Genomic DNA, 21,674 nt, shown 5'->3' with positions numbered 1-21,674 from the left:
ACTGACCCACCGCCAAACCGGTCATGCTGGAGGATGTTGCAGGCAGCAGAACATTCTCCACGGCGTCTCCAGACTCTGTCACATCTGTCACATGTGCTCAGTGTGAACCAGCTTTCATCTGTGAAGAGCACAGGGCGTCAGTGCCGAATTTGCCAATCTTGGTGTTCTCTGGCAAATGCCAAACGTCCTGCACGGTGTTGGGCTGTAAGCACAACCCCCACCTGTGGACGTCGGGCCCTCGTACCACCCTCATGGAGTCTGTTTCTGACCGTTTGAGCAGACACATGCACATTTGTGGCCTGCTGGAGGTCATTTTGCAGGGCTCTGGCAGTGCTCCTTCTGCTCCTCCTTGCACAAAGGCGGAGGTAGCGGTCCTGCTGCTGGGTTGTTGCCCTCCTACGGCCTCCTCCACGTCTCCTGATGTACTGGCCTGTCTCCTGGTAGCGCCTCCATGCTCTGGACACTACGCTGACAGACACAGCAAACCTTCTTGCCACAGCTCGCATTGATGTGCCATCCTGGATGAGCTGCACTACCTGAGCCACTTGTGTGGGTTGTAGACTCTGTCTCATGCTACCACTAGAGTGAAAGCACCGCCAGCATTCAAAAGTGACCAAAACATCAGCCAGGAAGCATAGGAACTGAGAAGTGGTCTGTGGTCACCACCTGCAGAACCACTCCTTTATTGGGGGGTGTCTTGCTAATTGCCTATAATTTCCACCTGTTGTCTATTCCATTTGCACAACAGCATGTGAAATTTATTGTCAATCAGTGTTGCTTCCTAAGTGGACAGTTTGATTTCACAGAAGTGTGATTGACTTGGAGTTACATTGTGTTGTTTAAGTGTTCCCTTTTTTTTTTTTTTTGCAGTGTACATTCACAGGTACACCTCCAATTGACTCAAATGATGTCAATTAGCCTATCAAACTTCTAAAGCCATGATATCATTTTCTGGAATTTTCCAAGCTGTTTAAAGGCACAGTCAACTTAGTATATATAAACTTCTGACCCACTGGAATTGTGATACAGTGAATTCTAAGTGAAATAATCTGTCTGTAAACAATTGTTGAAAAAATTACTTGTCATGCACAAAGTAGATGTCCTAACCGACTTGCCAAAACTATAGTTTGTTAACAAGTAATTTGTGGAGTGGTTGAAAAAAGAGTTTTAATGACTCCAACCTAAAGTGTATGTAAACTTCTGACTTCAACTGTATATTTAAAGCTGGGGTGGCCAACCCTTCTGGAGAGCTACTGGGGTTGCAGGCTTTCGCTTCAACCCCGTTGTAACGCACCTGATTTCACTAATCAAGGTTCATGTGAGCAGCTAATTAGTAGAATCGGGTGTGATAGATTAGGGTTGGCTCCTGTAGGAGATTAGCTCTCCAGGAGTCGGGTTAAGTAATGTATCCTCCTGGAGAAGTCAGGCATGTAGAGTGCATCATATTAATTGCAATTGGCATGCTGACTGCAGGAATGTCCTCCACAGCTGTTGCCAGAGAATTGAATGTCCATTTCTCTACCCTAAGCCGCCTCTAACGTTGTTTTAGAATTTGTCAGTACGTCTAACCAGCCTCACAACCGAAAATCACATGTAGCCACACCAGCCCAGGTCCTCCACCTTGTTCACCTGCAGGATCATCTGAGACCAGCCACCTGGACAGCTGATGAAACAGGAGTATTTATGTCTGTCGCAGCTCTAGCAGGGCAGAAATTTGACAAATTTACTTGTTGGAAAGGTGGCGTCCTATGACGGTGCCACATTGAAAGTCAGAGGTCTACAGTACAGGCCATTCTGCGGCCAATGTTTGTCTATGGAGATTGCCATGGGTGTGTGCTCGATTTTATACACCTGTCAGCAACCTGTGTGGCTGAAATAGCCGAATCCACTAATTTGAAGGGGTGTTCACATACCTTTGGCTATGTACGTGTGTGTGTTGCCATAGGTGTTGTCCGTATCCTAGTGGCCACTGACCTGGCCTCCCGAGGGCTGGACGTGACAGACGTCACACACGTCTTCAACTTTGACTTCCCACGCAACATTGAAGAGTATGTGCATCGCGTGGGCCGCACGGGCCGGGCAGGGTGAGTGTGTGTGTGTGTGTGTGTGTGTGTGTGTGTGTGTGTGTGTGTGTGTGTGTGGGTCTCCTTTCTCTACCTGAGCTGTTTCAAGATATATCAGCATGTTTCTTCACTAATTGTCAAATATTTTTTTCTGATGTGTCATTGTTGACAGTTTAACATTTTTTTTCTCCCTTTTCTCATAACTGGTAGACGCTCTGGGGCCTCTATCACCTTGGTAACGAGAGGAGACTGGAGGAAGGCTGCTGACCTGATCCCCATCCTGGAGAGGGCTGGACAGGTACTCTGCTCACTCTCACACACACAGAGCAACACACACACAGACAGTATTCACATTGTCTAACAAATGAGACCTATTTGGATTGAACCTGAATTCCTGTGTAGGAGGTACCTGATGAGCTGGTGCTCATGGCAGAGAGATATGAGAAGCACAAGCGAGAGAAGGAGATGTACGGCTCCAGAGGAGGAGGGGGAAGAGGCGTAAGAGACAGAGGAGAGTCTAACTGGAGGTTCTAACCCATTATAGGTACACAGGTTAAGCATATGTGGGAAGAGAAGGGCTGATGTGTCAACAATAGTCTAGTCCTTTGGGTTCACAGATGAGACATCTTTGCTATTTATTCCCTTTTATTGAAAAGTAGGATATTTGGCACATACACGTTGCAATTTATTGATATTCAGCTGAAAACACCCCTGCCCTCAGGCCTTAAATTCCAATGCATGGCTATTAACAAAGAAACTGCTTTTGGTGGAAAAGGCTGAACAGAAATACAAATGCTGTGGAAAACAGAACACATGGTGCGTTCACATCACACACACATTCTCTCTGCTAGACAGTTTGAGTCCGATAATATGACAGTGTGGTCACACCAAATATAGCTGGTGTTGACGTACTTAGTAGGAAGATTTCCTGAATTTTATTATTGTTAAACAGTTAAATCCTCACTGACAGCTCATATTTGCCCCTAGAGTCCAATATCCCTTTGCCAATTGTCAAATCTGTGTTTATTCATTTTTCAGGAGAGGAAGAAGCAACTTGCAACTTCAGTTCGGGAATCTCCAGCGTTCATCCTTTTTTGTGTTACACATTTTAGTTTTATTGAATAATTCATAGTGTTGTACAGACATTGTTTAAATTACCTTTTTATAATTTGAGTGAGCAACTGCTCTTCTCCATGTATCTCTGAGAAGACTCAAAACTGTTCTGATCTGAATAAAATCTCAACTTCTGACTCCCATCTCCTCTGCTCTTCAATTCCTCCTGCCTATGCCATTGCTTTTAGAATAGACAACATTATGGGACCACAGCTGTACTCCACTTATTTCTATTGGGGCTCTGGATGAGTCACTAAGGGGGCAGTGATCGAGGTAGTCCCGACTCACTAGCCGAAGACGGGGAAACCTTTGTTGCGCTGCTCCTCAATGCACTGGGCCAGGATCTGGCAGCTCTTGCGGTCGTGGCCAGAGCCCAGCAGGTTGTGTGTGGGGATGAAGAAGTTGGGGAGCTTGCCGTCTTTCAGGTGGCCCTCAAAGTCCTTCAGCAGCTGCCGGAAGCATGGTCCCAGCTGCGTCGCCTCCCAGTCACTGTCCTTGGTCCTGGAGCAGCATGCGTGCAGAAGGGTGGTCTTTGCATGGTAGGAACAGAACTTGGACAGACTAGGGTTCTCTGCCTTCAGCAAGCCCAACAGGTGCTTCAGAAGCTTCAGACAGTCCTTCCTGAAGGAAGAAAATGGGCAGCCTCATGCACACATGATCATACACAATTTATCAAAGGAAATGGGTTTGGTTAATAAATAAAAAAATGTACAATTTAAAGGTCTACTTCATGGAAAGCACACTTCTTGTTAATGATTCCCTGTACTGTAGCTGACAATTTGTCAAGGTCTTGCCAGGGCATTATGACTACAGTATACATTCTACAGTAGGCTTACCTGCAGCAGCGAATTCCCCTGCCCTCGCAACAGGTCTTCTGGGAGCCATGATTTGTCATGATACTCTTCTCCACATGCGAGAATGAGATGCGCCAAGAGTCTATGCATAACACGAAGAGAAAAAAACATTTAGGAAACTTGGCAAAAGGCCATACATGCCACTTCTCCTTTCAACCGAACTCTAATGAACGTGATAGCATGTTTTATGTGTAAATCTTGTTGACCTAATGGTTACCTCTAGTGCAGACCCCTTCCAGTTCCACCGTGCCCTTTCCCTCATACTTCGGAACGAGGTAGTATGACTGTGACTTCAGTTCTTTCTTCACTTTGGTCCCAAGCCACTTGTCTATTTTGAAACCTTCCTGGGCGAAAGTGGGCCAGCTCGATTTGACCTGTAGTCCCAGAACAATGTCCAGTGAGATGGGGTCAGTTCGCGTCCCGTTTATCTTTAAGGTCACCGCCGGGCAACCCTTCTTCTTCCTTTCCAACAACACGTCTTGAAAGAAGTGAAATGCAAATGTTTTTCGTTACACCATTTTTCTACTTATACAAAGCAATCAATCGTTGGTGCATTTGGGAAGCGCGCGCTCTGCAGTCATACACACCTTTCTGTTTCTTCACAGACCTTTTAACTTCGTTTCTGAACTCTGTAAGCATTCCACTCGCAGATACCGTGTTGTCCTCATTTAGAAAGCGATCCAGAGGGTGTTTTCCCCGTTTAAATGCCACGCTATAAAAAGCGCCATCATCCCCAAATGGCCGAATGTCCACCCGCTCGACCGGAATATTAAACATCACGTCAAATTCGTCGGGATGAGAAATCTATATTGATCAAAACATAAGGCATGAACGTAAGGCATGAAAGCGTATTGGATCACGTTAGTGGTGCACAATTTAATTTAATGACCCACCTTTAGATTTTCGTAGTAACTTCCAGTGCGCAGAAGATCTACATCTTTGAAGCATGTTGTACGCGTTTTCATGTGGTCACTTATACACTTTAGCACGTCATTGACAATTCTTGATGAATCCGATTTATGTGTCCTCTTAATCTTTAATTGATCAAGTGTTGTAAACAGGATCTTATCCTGATGTGAGTCTACAATCCTTGAACCGGTCTCTGGTGGCACAGTTGGCTTTTCCTCAGTGGTGCACTTAGGCTGCTTATGCTCCTTGGATTTCTTTTCCTCAGGAATCTGTTGCAGTTCCTTTGTGTCCATCACTGCATGGCAACCTCCAATGGAACCATTCTCGTCCCGAACCAAACTCTTTTCACACCCTGGTTCTGGCCCCGGCTGGACTCCTCGCGCGGGCCCGGCTGGACTTTTTCTTGGCTTCCTTCGCCCGCTCATTGTAGTATGTATGATCGTGATGCGACACCCACTACTGTCTACTATGCCAGAGAAATGATCGTCTTCGCTGGTTTGGTTTGATGAAATGTGATTGTGAACACTCCACTTTCTATATACAGTATCGGCTCATCGCCCTCGTGACGCAAGCTAGTGAGGCAGAATAAACAAAAGCACATTAACGCCTACGCTTGTCACATAATGATTGAGCTTCTACCTACCACCAGGGATGGGCACAAATGACAAAATACTATAAAGATCAATGGAACAAAATATTTGCATTTTGAAATGTATTTAATAAAATGCATCTTTTGTATTTTAAAATACAGAAATACATTTGCAAGTAGCTGACCTAAACAGCAACAACATTCTCAATGGTTACAGAAACATTTTTACTTGCTATGACTTGTTTATCTACCTCAGTTGAATGCGCTGACTAGCAGTCACTCTGGATAAGTGTCTGTTAATAAAATGTATATGTGAAAGTGAACATACCAAAATGAACTGCAAAACACACTGGGGATTATTGTTTGCCTTGTTTTGGGGTGGAGCTCATTAGAATAATACTCGGCATGCTTTGCATATGCATTTTGTTCATATACTTGAAAGGGAGCCATAATGGAGAACCTCTATTTAAAAAAAATATATATATATTTTTTAAAAGACCTCTCGAGAGTATCTTGTTAGAAAATACATTGGTGTGTAGTTCAGCCCAGTGTAATACATGTAACAGAAATGTGCTATTGTCAGGTAAATCACGTGATAAATGTATGACAACTCTAAATCCCCATCAAGGACTTGCATTTCAATATGATGGATTTTTATTTTATTTGGCCTAGGGACAGTGGGTTAACTGCCTTGTGCTGGGGCAGAACTACAGATTTTACCTTGTCAGCTCAGGGATTCGATCTAGCAACCTTTTGATTACAGGCCCATTGATTACAGGCCCAACACTAACCACTAGGCTACCTGCCACCCCGATACAAGATAGATACTGTATGTAACTTGTACTTTTCTTGACCCTCATTAACTACACTGCTCAAAAAAATAAAGGGAACACTAAAATAACACATCCTAGATCTGAATGAATGAAATAATCTTATTAAATACTTTTTTCTTTACATAGTTGAATGTGCTGACAACAAAATCACAAAAATAATCAATTTATCAACCCATGGAGGTCTGGATTTGGAGTCTCACTCAAAATTAAAGTGGAAAACCACACTACAGGCTGATCCAACTTTGATGTAATGTCCTTAAAACAAGTCAAAATGAGGCTCCACGTGCCTGTATGACCTCCCTACAACGCCTGGGCATGCTCCTGATGAGGTGGCGGATGGTCTCCTGTGGGATCTCCTCCCAGACCTGGACTAAAGCATCTGCCAACTCCTGGACAGTCTGTGGTGCAACGTGGCGTTGGTGGATGGAGCGAGACATGATGTCCCAGATGTGCTCAATTGGATTCAGGTCTGGGGAACAGGCGGGCCAGTCCATAGCATCAATGCCTTCCTCTTGCAGGAACTGCTGACACACTCCAGCCACATGAGGTCTAGCATTGTCTTGCATTAGGAGGAACCCAGGGCCAACCGCACCAGCATATGGTCTCACAAGGGGTCTGAGGATCTCAGCTCGGTACCTAATGGCAGTCAGGCTACCTCTGGCGAGCACATGGAGGGCTGTGCGGCCCCCCAAAGAAATGCCACCCCGCACCATGACTGACCCACCGCCAAACCGGTCATGCTGGAGGATGTTGCAGGCAGCAGAACGTTCTCCACGGCGTCTCCAGACTCTGTCACGTGCTCAGTGTGAACCTGCTTTCATCTGTGAAGAGCACAGGGTGCCAGTGGCGAATTTGCCAATCTTGGTGTTCTCTGGCAAATGCCAAACGTCCTGCACGGTGTTGGGCTGTAAGCGCAACCCCCACCTGTGGACGTCGGGCCCTCATGGAGTCTGTTTCTGACCATTTGAGCAGACACATACACATTTGTGTCCTGCTGGAGGTCATTTTGCAGGGCTCTGGCAGTGCTCCTCCTTGCACAAAGGCGGAGGTAGCGGTCCTGCTGCTGGGTTGTTGCCCTCCTACGGCCTCCTCCACGTCTCCTGATGTACTGGCCTGGCTCCTGGTAGCGCCTCCATGCTCTGGACACTACGCTGACAGACACAGCAAACCTTGCCACAGCTCGCATTGATGTGCCATCCTGGATGAGCTGCACTACCTGAGCCACTTGTGTGGGTTGTAGACTCTGTCTCATGCTACCACTAGAGTGAAAGCACCGCCAGCATTCAAAAGTGACCAAAACATCAGCCAGGAACCATAGGAACTGAGAAGTGGTCTGTGGTCACCACCTGCAGAACCACTCCTTTATTGGGGGTGTCTTGCTAATTGCCTATAATTTCCACCTGTTGTCTATTCCATTTGAACAACAGCATGTGGAATTTATTGTCAATCAGTGTTGCTTCCTAAGTGGACAGTTTGATTTCACAGAAGTGTGATTGACTTGGAGTTACATTGTGTTGTTTAAGTGTTCCCTTTTATTTTTTTGAGCAGTGTAGTTTACACACAATTGACAATGCAAACCCAGTTAAACAGTATAAGATTTCTCCTCAGTTATCGATGAACCCCAGAGGGGATTCATGAAACAGAACGCACAGCTTAGAGCAATTAATGATTCACTTCAATCATATTCATCATTCAATCGAAAAAGGTTGAGACATTCTGGTTGGTTAAACTATCTTTAATGTCATGACGAGTCTTGTGCCATCTCGAACAGAGTAAGGTGCAACAGCTTCTGCCAATTAAAAGTTTTCCAGTGCAAAGATAGCAAAACGCCAATTAAAAGTGCTTGGAGAGTCAACGATTGGTCTACTCAGTGTGCCTAGAGTAAGACAATATATATATAATTTTTACTTTATAGCTATAACACAACATACACTTTAGAGAAATTATTTTCTACTTGTAAGAGTTAAGTTATTACCAAAGGCTACTATAAAGCACCAGGTAGTTTACAAACAAACACTAAAAGCAAGACAACAGACCACATGAAGAGTGACTTAAAACCGCAGTACAGAGAGGAAGGGGGTGGCAGTTTACACGCCCCTCTATGGTTACAATATCTCACACATGGGGAACATGGTCATTCACATATTTAACAGTACACGTTTAAAACTAGCAATGTGCTATTACAACGTAAATAAATACACATGAATCTAACCACTTTGAAATGAGAGGGGGAACAAACGCTGTCTTAAGGACTAGGCTTAATATTTGTTTCTTTCCTTCTGATACTTTTGCGATGCATTGTGATTATTAACCAGTCTTTGACTATGGAGTTGTAGCAGCCGATAGGGGGGTGGAGTTGGATGACTACTGTCCTGCTATGGGTGACTCTTGAGTCAGCAGCACAGCACAACATTCATTTGGTCTTCTGGGCCTTTTGGGCAGACTTGGTGACCTTACCAGTGGACGGGGCTTTCTTCTCAACACCCTTGATCACCCCGACTGCCACTGTCTGGCGCATGTCACGCACTGCAAAACGACCTGCAGAGAGAGGATGTCAGATCCAAGGTAACTTCATGGGAGAGTGGAATCATTTTCAAAGAATTCCAACCAGGCCCAAGAGTTATACTACCCAACAGTACTCACCCAGTGGAGGGTACTCTGAGAAGCTCTCCACACACATGGGCTTTCCCGGGACCATGTCCACAATGGCGGCGTCTCCAGACTTCAGAGCCTTGGGGTTATCCTCCAGCTTCTTGCCTGAGCGACGGTCAATCTTCTCCTTGAGCTCAGCAAACTTGCAGGCGATGTGGGCAGTGTGGCAGTCCAGCACTGGGGCATAGCCAGCACTGATCTGGCCTGGGTGGTTCAGAATGATCACCTAGAGGAGATATCAGACACAGTCAACATGGTTGTTCTGTCAGCACCTGTATCAGCACTGATTTTAGATGTTGGCCTCTACTGCCAAAAATGGTTCCCCACAGCTCATCATACTGTGCCACAATAGATATTTGTGAGAGAAGAGCAGAATGAATGAGGAAAGGAATAGATGGGATATTAATAGTAACTGCCAAGCTGTATCATCACCATTATTTTTATCCATGTGATCACTACTGTGTATCATAGTTAAACATTTTTAGTTGTATGTCTTTTGGTTCTATAGTTTTTACATCTCTACAGTAGCTGTGAGTGTGTATCTAGCCCTGCCCACCTGAGCAGTGAAGACTGCTGCCTCCATTGGGGGGTCGTTCTTGCTGTCTCCGGCCACGTTGCCACGGCGAATGTCCTTGACAGACACATTCTTGACATTGAAGCCCACGTTGTCTCCGGGCATTGCTTCGGTCAGGGCCTCGTGGTGCATCTCCACAGACTTCACCTCAGTGGTCACATTAACAGGGGCAAAGGTCACCACCATGCCTGGCTTGATCATGCCCGTCTCCACACGCCCCACAGGCACCGTGCCAATACCTGAGGGAGAGCGGATAAGAAAGTGATGGTGGAGAGAGGATGAGGAATGAATGTATTAGGGATGTGCATCTTTCCCTTTCAAGACGATACATATCTAGATACATGGGCTCTGATACGAAACAGGAACGATACGTTTTAGTTTGAAACGATTCGGTGCGATTCAGTTTGATGCATAAACACTAGATTTTCCATTCTAAATACAATCTGCTGCTGATGGAGCTCATGAGCTGGGCCCAGTGAAGACATCAACTCATATGGAATCATGTAGTAACCAAAAAAGTGTTAAACAAATCAAAATATATTTTATATTTGAGGTTCTTCAAAGTAGCCACCCTTTGCCTTTTGACAGCTTTGCACACTCTTGGCATTCTCTCAACCAGCTTCATGAGGTCGTCACCTGGAAAGCATTTCAATTAACAGGTGTGCCTTGTTAAGAGTTCATTTGTGGAATTTCTTTCCTTAATGAGTTTGAGCCAATCAGTTGTGTTGTGTAAGGTAGGGGTGGTATACAGAAGATATCCCTATTTGGTAAAAGACCAAGTCCATATTATGGCAAGGGTTAGCTTTCACAATTCATGAATACCTTACTAACTGTGCTTCCTCACTAATCCCATTCAACAGTATACACTAATATAATTGCTAGGTCACCTCACCAAATAATAATTTTGGTTGAGTGTCACCTGTTTGATCTATACTAAATCATTTCTAAACATTGACTACAAATGACTGAAGACATGAAGTAAATCAGATTGTTTATTAGTTATGTTGCTAGTCTAAGGCAGTACTATTTGCCAGTCTAAAGCAGTACTTACAAATGTTTGAGCTGTATTGTAGCATGTGGAGGGGCGTGGCCTCCAAGTGCACAGGTCATTATTGTCTGCTCATTAACCTCTTGACGGTCGCCTAGGATAGGGGGCGCCACAGCGCATTTTGAAAAAAAATTGTGCCCATTTTAAACGGCCTACTACTCAAACTCAGAAGCTAGGATATGCATATAATTAATACTTGTGGATAGAAAACACCCTAAAGTTTCTAAAACTGTTTGAATGGTGTCTGTGAGTATAACAGAACTCATATGGCAGTCAAAACCCCGAGACAGATCGAAACAGGAAGTGGAATTCTGAATTGCGGACTCAACTTCATCACGTTGCCGATTAATCACACCGTGAGCTATGGTTCATTGAGCACATCCTATTGCTTCCACTAGATGTCCCCAGTCTTTACAAAGTGGTTTGAGTCTCCTACTGTGAAAACTGAATGAATGAGACGCTGTTGAAATTGGTCACATGAGGAGGGCCATCACCATTATGATGCCGGCGCCACTGTCTACCCTCCCCTTTCGAAACGTATTGCTAGCCTATTGTTCTGAGTATCGCATCCCCTTTTATCGCAAAGTGTGATTACCCAGTAAAGTTATTTTTAAATCTGGCATTACAGGTGCTTTCAAGAGATATTCATCTATAAATCTTAGGATGACAATATTACATTTTAAAAATGTTTTCGAATAGTAATTTAGTAAATTGTAGCGCTGTTTCATCGGATGCATTTGAGGGAAAATAGTTAGTCAACGTTACGCACCGATGTAAAATGCTGTTTTTATATATAAATATGAACTTTATCGAACAAAAGAATGCATGTATTGTGTAACATGATGTCCTAGGTGTGTCATCTGATGAAGATTGTCAAAGGTTAGTGCTGCATTTAGCTGTTTTTTGGTTATTTGTGATGCATGTGGTTGGTCGGAAAATGGCTATGTGGCTACTTTTACGATATACTCCTCTAACAATCTAATGTTTTGCTTTTGCTGTAAAGCCTTTTTGAAATCGGACAACGTGGTTCGATTCAGGAGAGGTGTATCTATAAAACGATATAATTTGAAAAAAAAAATGAAAAAAAAAAATGTTTTGTTATGCTAATGTCGATAGGATTTTTCGCTGGATGTCCATCCCGTATGCCGCACAGGGGTTAAGGGACACTCCATTACTAATTAGGGGAAAGAGTTTCTTCCCTAGTCCAGCTCTTTAAAAGTATTCTAGATAATTCTGTATTGTACAGGTTATAGTATCTAAACTGTTATTGTAGTTGTTTACTTTGCAAAGTGTTTCTTGGCTTAGTTTGACAAAGTGCTTTCAATTACCGTAAATTTCGGACTATAAGCCGCAACTTTTTCCCCAGTTTTGAACCTCGCGGCTTAAACAATGACGCGGCTAATATATGGATTTTTCCCGCTTTCAATTTTTTTTCTTCCAAAAAAACACATTCTGTGACGTGCTCAGTTTTTTGGCGGCATGAAGCTTTCATTAGACCAATGACCTTAACCCGTTATGCAATTTCAAACAACTTTTTTGTTTACGGTTTAGATTAAATCAAGCGCTCTCAAACTTCCCATCATTCTGATTACGGTAGTCATTTTGTCACCCTCATCATGGCAAAGACACGGAGAAATGCATATGATGCAGCTTTCAAGTTGAAGGCGATTGATCTGGCTGTTGGAAAAGGAAATAGAGCTGCTGCACGGGAGCTTGGTCTTAATGAGTCGATGGTAAGACGTTGGAAACAGCAGCGTGAGGAATTGACTCAGTGCAAAAAGACAACTAAAACTTACTGCAAATGTTTTCTTTTTTGTTACAAGCCGTGTTTCGTTAAAGCCTATTTATTTTTGTTACAAGCCGTGTTTCGTTAAAGCCTGTGTAAAGTTCATTTGTTTCAATGTACCGGTAGGCACCTGCGGCTTATAGACATGTGCGGCTTATTTATGTTCAAAATAATATAGATTTTTTTAAATTCAGTGGGTGTGGCTTATATTCAGGTGCGCTTAACTTGTTATGGATAGGGGGCAGTATTTTCACGTCTGGATAAAAAAACGTACCCGATTTAATCTGATTATTACTCATGCCCAGAAACTAGAATATGCATATAATTATTAGCTTTGGATAGAAAACACTCCAAAGTTTCTAAAACTGTTTGAATGGTGTCTGTGAGTATAACAGAACTCATTTGGCAGGCCAAAACCTGAGAAAATTCCTAACAGGAAGCGCCCTCTCTGACCATTTATTGGCCTTCTTGATCATCTCTATCCAAAACAGGGGATCTCTGGCATAACGTGACATTTTCTAACGCTCCCATAGGCTCTCAGAAGGCGCCAGAACGTTGAATGATGACTTTGCAGGCCATGGCTGAAAAACAGTAGCGCATTTGGATAGTGGTCGATCTGAGAACAAAGAGACTGGGGGCGCGTGCACGAGAAGACTCCATGTTTTCATTTTCAGTCTTTGAACAAAAACAACGACTCCCGGTCGGAATATTATCGCTTTTTTACGAGAAAAATCGCATAAAAATTGATTTTAAACAGCGTTTGACATGCTTCAAAGTAAGGTAATGGAATATTTTGATTTTTTTTGTCACGAAACGCACCGGGCGCGTCACCCTTCGTTACCCTTCGGATAGTGTCTTGAACGCACAACAAAACGCCGCTATTTGGATATAACTATGGATTATTTGGAACCAAACCAACATTTGTTATTGAAGTAGAAGTCCTGGGAGTGCATTCTGACGAAGAACAGCAAAGGTAATCCAATTTTTCTTATAGTAAATCTGAGTTTGGTGAGTACCAAACTTGGTGGGTGTCAAAATAGCTAGCCATGATGGCTGGGCTATCTACTCAGAATATTGCAAAATGTGCTTTCACCGAAAAGCTATTTTAAAATCGGACACCGCGATTGCATAAAGGAGTTCTGTATCTACAATTCTTAAAATAATTGTTATGTTTTTTGTGAACGTTTATCGTGAGTAATTTAGTAAATTCACCGGAAGTTTGCGGGGGGTATGCTAGTTCTGAACGTCACATGCTAATGTAAAAAGCTGTTTTTTTATATAAATATGAACTTGATTGAACAAAACATGCATGTATTGTATAACATAATGTCCTAGGAGTGTCATCTGATGAAGATCATCAAAGGTTAGTGCTGCATTTAGCTGTGGTTTTGTTTTTTGTGACATTATATGCTAGCTTGAAAAATAGGTGTCTGATTATTTCTGGCTGGGTACTCTGCTGACATAATCTAATGTTTTGCTTTCGCTGTAAAGCCTTTTTTGAGTCCTGTGAATCGTTACATCCCTAGAATGTATCATTATGGATGGGCAGCCTCTAAGGTGGGTGCGATGCTCACCTCCAATCTTGTAGACATCCTGCAGGGGTAGGCGGAGGGGCTTGTCGGTGGGGCGGGACGGGGGCTGAATAGCATCCAGAGCTTCCAGCAGGGTGGTCCCGGACGAACTGCCATCCTTCCTGGTGATCTTCCATCCCTTAAACCAGGTCATCTGAGGATGCAGGAGACCCAAGTGAGCAGTAGGTCAAAGTTATAAAGTGTGCCGTGCTCCACATTTTTCATTGACTTACTTTCTTCAAATTAAAGCGGAGAGCAGATTATATTAGGGGTGTGCCGAATACTCGGAAAAAAATAGTATCATAACGGATATGGAGAATTTTCATAATACGATTGACAAGTATTTTTTTTGTAATTATCAGTGATCGGACATGTTTTATTTTCAGCTGCCATCATGCATCTTTCTTTCACTAAAACAGTGTGAAGCGCTGTGTGCTCCAAACTATTGACTAGTTCTTCTGTCTGTAAAGAAGCTGCAACAATTGGATTAGAACAAGCCGCTCTCCGTCTACTCTAATTGACCCAGTCATGCACGGCTGTTTCACTAACAGTCACTCTTCACGGGACACAAGTCTCCCCTTCTCCAAACATCATGTATGAATCCGTAGCTAGTGATTTGAACAATCTAGTTATTTTCTGTAGACTTTATATTCTGTCTACTTGGCGTTGTTTAGTAGTGCTACTTTGTCTACCAGTATAATTATTCCATTGTTGACGTCATCTTATGTCGTGATCCAAGCCCATGCTTCTTGCTATTATTTATTCTGGCCCAGTCATGTTTACCGAGTGATAGAAAAGGAAATTACCAATGTTGATATTTTAATTGTACAAATGTTGTGGCATAAGTGTCGGGAGAGAAGTTTTGCTGTGAAACAATATATGGGGCAAGAAAATTAGCCTATCTTCCTCTAAATCTGTGTCTGGAATAAATGCATGCAGTAGTAGCCAGCCATGCATTAGGGTATTTATTAGCTTATTTCGTTGATAATTGAATAGGACTAAGTAAATGGCCCTAATGTGCATTTATCTGTCTGGGTCGTTTACCTTTGAACAATGTGTGTTGTCATGACGTTGCCCTCTTTGGGTTTTCTATGCACCATCCCCCTACCTCCCCCTACCCAGGCTCTGTGAGAGCGGTCGTAAATTCCTAAGAAAATGTCCTGCCTCATGGCCACAGTATAAAGAGAGAGTGGGTTTCATAGAAAGAATCCAGGAATTCTTCCACCTCACAGGACTGGAGAACCGAACGACATTTATGTTCTGGAGAAGGTATAAAAGATCGGTGAAGAATCCAGCTACGAACTGGTCAGTTTGGTACAATTTTGTGAAGCTCATGAGAGACAATACAGCCACATTACCATGGCTCTGTTTATATAATAGCCTCAGTTGTGAGACTTACATCTAATGGTTGTATAAAAATGAATGAATATAGATAAAGCAATTGGGAATATGTTGGGATGCTTGTAAGATGTTAATGTGAGAGAATTGTATTTCTGTTTAAAGTTTCACCAAGTCATCGGCACGCCCCCATGACCAGACGGGACCTGGCGTCATGAGACAGCCTTTTCTATGTTCCGACTATAACCCCCACCCAGATTTTCTATCACCAGACCGAGCTTACCCCCATTACGAGTGGCTAAAGGTTGGAGACCAGCTTACCTCTAACGAGAGGGCCAAGGTTTGACCATGCATTCCTCGTTCTGAACTTTGACCATATCACGTGGTTAAACTCTTAGACTATCGATACCGACAGAATAATAACAAGTCTTTGATATTATTTACTAGTCTGCAGCTAGGAATTCGGTATCATTGAAACATCTGTCCTATAACGACATTAATGAATGTCACTTTGAAATATCCATTCTAACCGAGAGAGAGAGAGAGAGAGAGAGAGAGAGAGAGAGAGAGAGAACGTGAGGACAAAACTCTCCAACAGAACAAACTTTTCAACAAAGATCCCGACGACACACTGAGCGTAAATATATATATTGATTGCAATTGTTCCCGAATGAGTGAGCGTTCATGTGCAAAGGATTAGCATTTCAATTGTTATAATTATCAGCTCTTATCAACCTTTTGTCTAACAAGCCGCCATGCCGGTTTAGCCCACTAGGGCACATTCTCCTATCATTTCCTTATAACCATAGCTACTGTTTGTTATGCATTTCTGTGAATTACTTAGTTAATAAATAAATGATTTTAAGACAATTGATGTATGGATGACTCATAGTGAACACTGGGTTCGTGCAGATAACCAACAATTTATGACGTTTGGAATGAGACTGACGAGGTAAAGAATATATAATTAATCCGAAGACTAATAGATCAGATATTATAACTTTATATGAAAGTTATATTAGGAAAATTATAACTTTGTAATCTGAATATTTTCCTTGGTGCCCCGACCTCCTAGTTAATTACAGTTACACGATTAATCAGTTTAATCGCGTAATAATAATTACAGAGTTATTTGATAAATATGTATTCAGTTTTAATGATGCCAAAGACACGACAGTGTGAATGAGTGAAGGAACATAACAATGCCCAGTAATGTGCACTTGAGGTATAGGCTTTACCAGCATTTAGCATTTAAAGCGCACTTCCTGGTTTTACGGGTATCAAGTGATAAAACGGATACGTTTACGTGTATGATGAAATCGGCACACCGCTAGATTATATTACATATACTCATAGATCGCTCACTGTGGCTGCAATGCTATCCTAGTATAAAGATAAAAAATAAATGCCCTTTAGCTTCTTGCTTACGTACATTAGGACTGGCCTCCAGCATGTTGTCTCCATTCCAGCCAGAGATGGGAACAAAGGCTACCGTATCCGGGTTGTAGCCAATCTTCTTGATGTAGGTGCTGACTTCCTTCACAATTTCCTCATAACGCTTCTGGCTGTAGTTGGGCTCAGTGGAGTCCATCTTGTTGATGCCCACGATCAGCTGCTTGACCCCCAGGGTGTAGGCCAGGAGGGCGTGCTCGCGGGTCTGCCCGTTCTTTGAGATGCCGGCCTCGAATTCACCCACGCCGGCTGCCACAATCAGCACGGCACAGTCTGCCTGTAAACACCAGAACATGTGAATAATAAATACAATTGATTTTCAAAAGTCCTATGCAACTAAGATTGCACTTTGAGTCTGCAAATTGCCTGTGGTTATAGTACAGCATAAGCTAGCCTGGAAAAGTTGCAAGTTTAATAATAGACTTCCAGGCACTTGAATGAAGACCTGGCAGGTGTCTGTGTGTAAGGAAGGACTGTGTCATTGTGATTCAGACCTGGGAGGTTCCAGTGATCATGTTCTTGATGAAGTCCCTGTGTCCGGGGGCGTCGATAATGGTGACGTAGTACTTGCTGGTCTCAAACTTCCACAGTGAGATATCAATGGTGATGCCACGCTCCCTCTCTGCCTTCAGCTTGTCCAGCACCCAGGCATACTTAAAGGAGCCCTTCCCCATCTGAGAAAAAACACACGTCACTGGTTGTATGACGTTTCTGAGGAGAAGTCAATGGTAGTGAATTCTATTGCCAAGATGGATTGTCAAATTAGACAAGATTAGAGGTCGACCGATTATGATTTTTCAACGCCGATACCGATACCGATTTATTGGTGGGCCAAACGGGGCCGATACCGATTAATCGGCCGATTTTATTTATTTATTACTTTTTTTGGGGTTGTAATAATGACAATTACAATGAACACTTATTTTAACTTAATATAATACATCAATAAAATTAATTTAGCCTCAAATAAATAATGAAAAATGTTCAATTTGGTTTAAATAATGCAAAAACAAAGTGTTGGAGAAGAAAGTAAAAGTGCAATATGTGCCATGTAAGAAAGCTAACATTTAAGTTCCTTGCTCAGAACATTACACTTACGTCATTTAGCAGACGCTCTTATCCAGAGCGACTTACAGTAGTGAATGCATACATTTCATACATACATTTTTCCCCCCCGTACTGGTCCCCCGTGGGAATCGAACCCACAACCCTGGTGTTGCAAACACCATGCTCTACCAACTGAGCCACACGGGACGAGAACATATGAAAGCTGGTGGTTCCTTTTAACATGAGTCTTCAATATTCCCAGGTAAGAAGTTTTAGGTTGTTGTTATTATAGGAATTATAGGACTATTTCTCTCTATACGATTTGTATTTCATATACCTTTGACTATTGGATGTTCTTATAGGCACTTTAGTATTGCCAGTGTAACAGTATAGCTTCCATCCCTCTCCTCGCTCCTACCTGGGCTCGAACCAGGAACACATCGACAACAGCCACCCTCGAAGCAGCGTTACCCATGCAGAGCAAGGGGAACAACTACTCCAAGTCTCAGAGCGAGTGACGTTTGAAACGCTATTAGCGCACACCCACTAACTTGCTAGCCATTTCACATCGGTTACACCAGCCTAATCTGGGAGTTGATAGGCTTGAAGTCATAAACAGCGCAATGCTTGAAGCACAGCGAAGAGCTGCTGGCAAAACGCACGAAAGTGCTGTTTGAATGAATGCTTACGAGCCTGCTGCTGCCTACCACCCCTCAGTCAGACTGCTCTATCAAATCATAGACTTAATTATAACATAATAACACACAGAAATACGAGCCTTTGGTCATTAATATGGTCGAATCATCTCGAAAACTATCATCTCGAAAACACTATCATCTCGAAAACAAAACGTTTTTCCTTTCAGTGAAATATGGAACCGTTCCGTATTTTATCTAACGGGTGGCATCCCTAAGTCTAAATATTCCTGTTACTTTGCACAACCTTCAATGTTATGTCATAATTACGTAGAATTCTGCCAAATTAGTTCGCAACGAGCCAGGCAACCCAAACTTTTGCATATACCCTGACTCTGCGTGCAATGAACGCAAGAGAAATTACACAATTTCACCTGGTTAATCTTGCCTGCTAACCTGGATTTCTTTTAGCTAAATATGCAGGTTTAAAAATATATACTTCTGTGTATTGATTTTAAGAAAGGCATTGATGTTTACGGTTAGTTACAGTCGTGCAATGATTGTGCTTTTTTCGCAAATGCGCTTTTGTTAAATCATCCCCCGTTTGGCAAAGTCGGCTGTCTTTGTTAGGAAAAAATTGTCTTCACAGTTCGCAACGAGCCAGGCGGCCCAAACTGCTGCATATACCCTGACTCTGTTGCAAGAGAAGTGACACATTTTCCCTAGTTAAAAGAAATTCAAGTTAGCAGGCAATATTAACTAAATATGCAGGTTTAAAAATATATACTTGTGTATTGATTTTAAGAAAGGCATTGATGTTTATGGTTGGCGCAACTTGTACCTAAGCGATTATATGCAACGCAGGACAGGCTAGATAAACTAGTAATATCATCAACCATGTGTAGTTAACTAGTGATTATGATTGATTGATTGTTTTTTTATAAGATAAGTTTAATGCTAGCTAGCAACTTACCTTGGCTTCTTACTGCATTCATATAACAGGCAGGCTCCTTGTGGAGTGCAATGTCAAGCAGGTGGTTAGAGCGTTGGACTAGTTAACCGTAACGTTGCAAGATTGAATCCCCGAGCTGACAAGGTAAAAATCTGTTGTTTTGCCCCTGAACAAGGCAGTTAACCCACCGTTCCTAGGCCGTCATTGAAAATAAGAATGTGTTCTTAACTGACTTGCCTAGTTAAATAAAGGTTGAAAAAAAAAACGGCCAAATCGGCGGCCAAAAATACCGATTTCCGATTGTTATGAAAACTTGAAATCGGCCCTAATTAAATCGGCCATTCCGATTAATCGGTCGACCTCTAGACAAGATATGGCAATATAAGTGTCAATCTGTAGGTAGCCTATGAAGATTATTGGTTAATACAATATAACAGCAGTGTACAGAGCCTTTTTATAACACGTTGGCCAGCAGAAGAACGGACTATCAATAGATGTTTGCAAAGTACAGTACCAACTCTTACTCACCTCAGCAGCCTCCTTCTCAAACTTTTCGATGGTCCTCTTGTCAATGCCACCGCACTTGTAGATCAGGTGGCCAGTGGTGGTGGACTTGCCAGAGTCCACGTGGCCGATCACCACAATGTTGATGTGGAGCTTCTCCTTGCCCATGGCTGACTGGTTAAAGTGACAGTGAGAGAGTCTGCAGGTGGAAAAGTGCAGCACGGTCTATTGATCTGAAAGGATTTCCTGGGCAAAGACTCCGCAAGGGAATACAGTGAATTACAGCACCATGGACAAGGACACTACAGCTGACTTCCCATTGAGTAACAGCCCCAGCAGCTACTGCCTCAGCATAACTTCTAAGGACAAGCACAGTTTACACACAAAAACAATCACATAAATGGCACCACGAGACCAATCAGCAATCATTTAATGTTAGCAAACTGTCAGTGGGCACAGAACTGCATCAAGCTCAAGTTTCAGAACTGCATCAAACTTAGTTTCTAGGTAGTTATCCCTCCTTTCCTCAGCCACCCCAAAGAATGTGTATTGTCACACACCGAATGGGTGCAGTGAAATGTTGTTTAACAGGGTCAGACGTAGTACAGTGATCCTGGAGCAAATTAGGGTTAAGTGCCTTGCTCGAGGGCACATCAACTGATTTTTCACCTCGGCTCAGGTATACTCGCCCAACACTATAACCGCTAGGCTACCTGCCACTGCTCAGCAGTGAGACAATCAGCTCTTATGTCACTGAATGTCCTCCCTATTCCATATCAACTTGCTAACTGTAACCTCAGACAGCCCTCCATTTTGTCATGAGCCTTGGCATTGAAAGTGCAGCAGCCATTTCTGAAGCCAGACTACTGCAGTGGAATGCACAGGTTAAATGCTGGGGAATAACACCATAACAAAAATTATATTTAAATAAATGCCGGTTTTACTAGGACAGTAATGTGATTCCTTTTTATTGACTTGCATGACAATGACAGAAACACCACAAATTCACCTCATTTTCCAATTGCAAAATTGATCAACACCCTAGGTTGTTGATATTTATGCCATGTATGGAAATGATTACAGTAGCCTAGTTCTGCATGCTTATCTGCATGCTGATACCAGATATAACCAGAACTGACTGCTATTTCTAAAATAAAATTCTGGTAGCTTTGCAATAGTTTATTTTTCTTTGAAATAGTTTTTGTTTTTCCACTGTTCATTTGACTTTGCTGTCCATGTAGCCTATTTAAAAACAGGTGACTGGAATACGGGGGCTAGGTGCTACAATTAGCAGCGCGACCGGATAATTCTGATGAAGTCTAGAGGATTTAGCAGGATTTCCAAACCGTCCTCCTGCCCCTGCCGCCATGTTCTCTCATCGCCTACGCTTACTCGAATATGGCCTATCTATGCACATTAGCGGTCGACTGTCGGCTTACAACAACAATGCAATATTCACACGCCCCCAAACGTTACGCACAACAATATAAGGGCAAATTGAAAATATAAACATTCAGGCATTCGCCATTTCTAGAATTAGATTTGAAACAATGTATCACATGCGTAGTTATTGGAAAATATTGCCTACCTGCGCAAACGAACGAGTCAAGTCCAGTGCTGAATGAGACTGTGACGAGATGCTGATCCGTTTATCGCAGACAGGAGGGGGTTACGCAATTGCGTTCAACGCTCATACCCCTTCCTAGATCGTTCGTATTATATACTCCAGTGTCCTACACACAGGGCCAGTAGCG

General features: G+C 42.8%; 3 protein-coding genes across 3 annotated transcripts in view; 1 reads left to right on the top strand and 2 right to left on the bottom strand.

Moving 5' to 3' along the window:
• Nucleotides 1-3,313, top strand: part of ddx43 (DEAD (Asp-Glu-Ala-Asp) box polypeptide 43) — a 29,963-nt gene extending 26,650 nt beyond the window's left edge. Inside the window, exons 14-17 of the mRNA XM_029752801.1 lie at nucleotides 1,946-2,084; nucleotides 2,274-2,361; nucleotides 2,466-2,607; nucleotides 3,102-3,313. Coding sequence (XP_029608661.1) covers nucleotides 1,946-2,084; nucleotides 2,274-2,361; nucleotides 2,466-2,597 — 359 coding nt within the window. The 3' untranslated portion in view covers nucleotides 2,598-2,607; nucleotides 3,102-3,313. The remainder of the gene's footprint in view (nucleotides 1-1,945; nucleotides 2,085-2,273; nucleotides 2,362-2,465; nucleotides 2,608-3,101) is intronic.
• cgasa (cyclic GMP-AMP synthase a) lies at nucleotides 2,691-5,482 on the bottom strand. Its single transcript, XM_029752802.1, has 5 exons — nucleotides 4,924-5,482; nucleotides 4,618-4,834; nucleotides 4,248-4,508; nucleotides 4,013-4,112; nucleotides 2,691-3,797 (listed from the first exon to the last, which is right to left on the bottom strand). The coding sequence occupies exons 1-5, from the start codon at nucleotides 5,362-5,364 to the stop codon at nucleotides 3,464-3,466; spliced, it is 1,353 nt and encodes a 450-aa protein (XP_029608662.1). The 5' UTR covers nucleotides 5,365-5,482; the 3' UTR covers nucleotides 2,691-3,463.
• Nucleotides 5,483-7,870: 2,388 nt separating this feature from the next.
• eef1a1a (eukaryotic translation elongation factor 1 alpha 1a) lies at nucleotides 7,871-21,674 on the bottom strand. Its single transcript, XM_029752800.1, has 8 exons — nucleotides 21,509-21,674; nucleotides 19,945-20,119; nucleotides 17,277-17,456; nucleotides 16,763-17,059; nucleotides 13,996-14,146; nucleotides 9,570-9,826; nucleotides 9,005-9,239; nucleotides 7,871-8,899 (listed from the first exon to the last, which is right to left on the bottom strand). Exons 2-8 carry the CDS (start codon nucleotides 20,086-20,088, stop codon nucleotides 8,775-8,777), a joined length of 1,389 nt encoding a protein of 462 aa, XP_029608660.1. The 5' UTR covers nucleotides 20,089-20,119; nucleotides 21,509-21,674; the 3' UTR covers nucleotides 7,871-8,774.

Source organism: Salmo trutta, chromosome 5 (assembly GCF_901001165.1).
Source record: "Salmo trutta chromosome 5, fSalTru1.1, whole genome shotgun sequence".
Lineage (NCBI taxonomy): Eukaryota > Metazoa > Chordata > Actinopteri > Salmoniformes > Salmonidae > Salmo > Salmo trutta.
This window is presented reverse-complemented; position numbering and strand designations above follow the sequence as displayed.

Coding starts and splice junctions, on each gene's coding strand:
- cgasa (XM_029752802.1), bottom strand. CDS start 5,364: ATGAGCGGGCGAAGGAAGCCAAGAAAAAGTCCAGCCGGGCCCGCGCGA. Junction 4,509..4,617: donor GTCTGTGAAGAAACAGAAAG/GTGTGTATGACT, acceptor ACTTCTTTCAAG/ACGTGTTGTTGGAAAGGAAG. Junction 3,798..4,012: donor AGGGGAATTCGCTGCTGCAG/GTAAGCCTACTG, acceptor TTCTTCCTTCAG/GAAGGACTGTCTGAAGCTTC.
- eef1a1a (XM_029752800.1), bottom strand. CDS start 20,088: ATGGGCAAGGAGAAGCTCCACATCAACATTGTGGTGATCGGCCACGTG. Junction 14,147..16,762: donor TGCTGGAGGCCAGTCCTAAT/GTACGTAAGCAA, acceptor CTGCATCCTCAG/ATGACCTGGTTTAAGGGATG. Junction 9,240..9,569: donor CAGCAGTCTTCACTGCTCAG/GTGGGCAGGGCT, acceptor TATCTCCTCTAG/GTGATCATTCTGAACCACCC.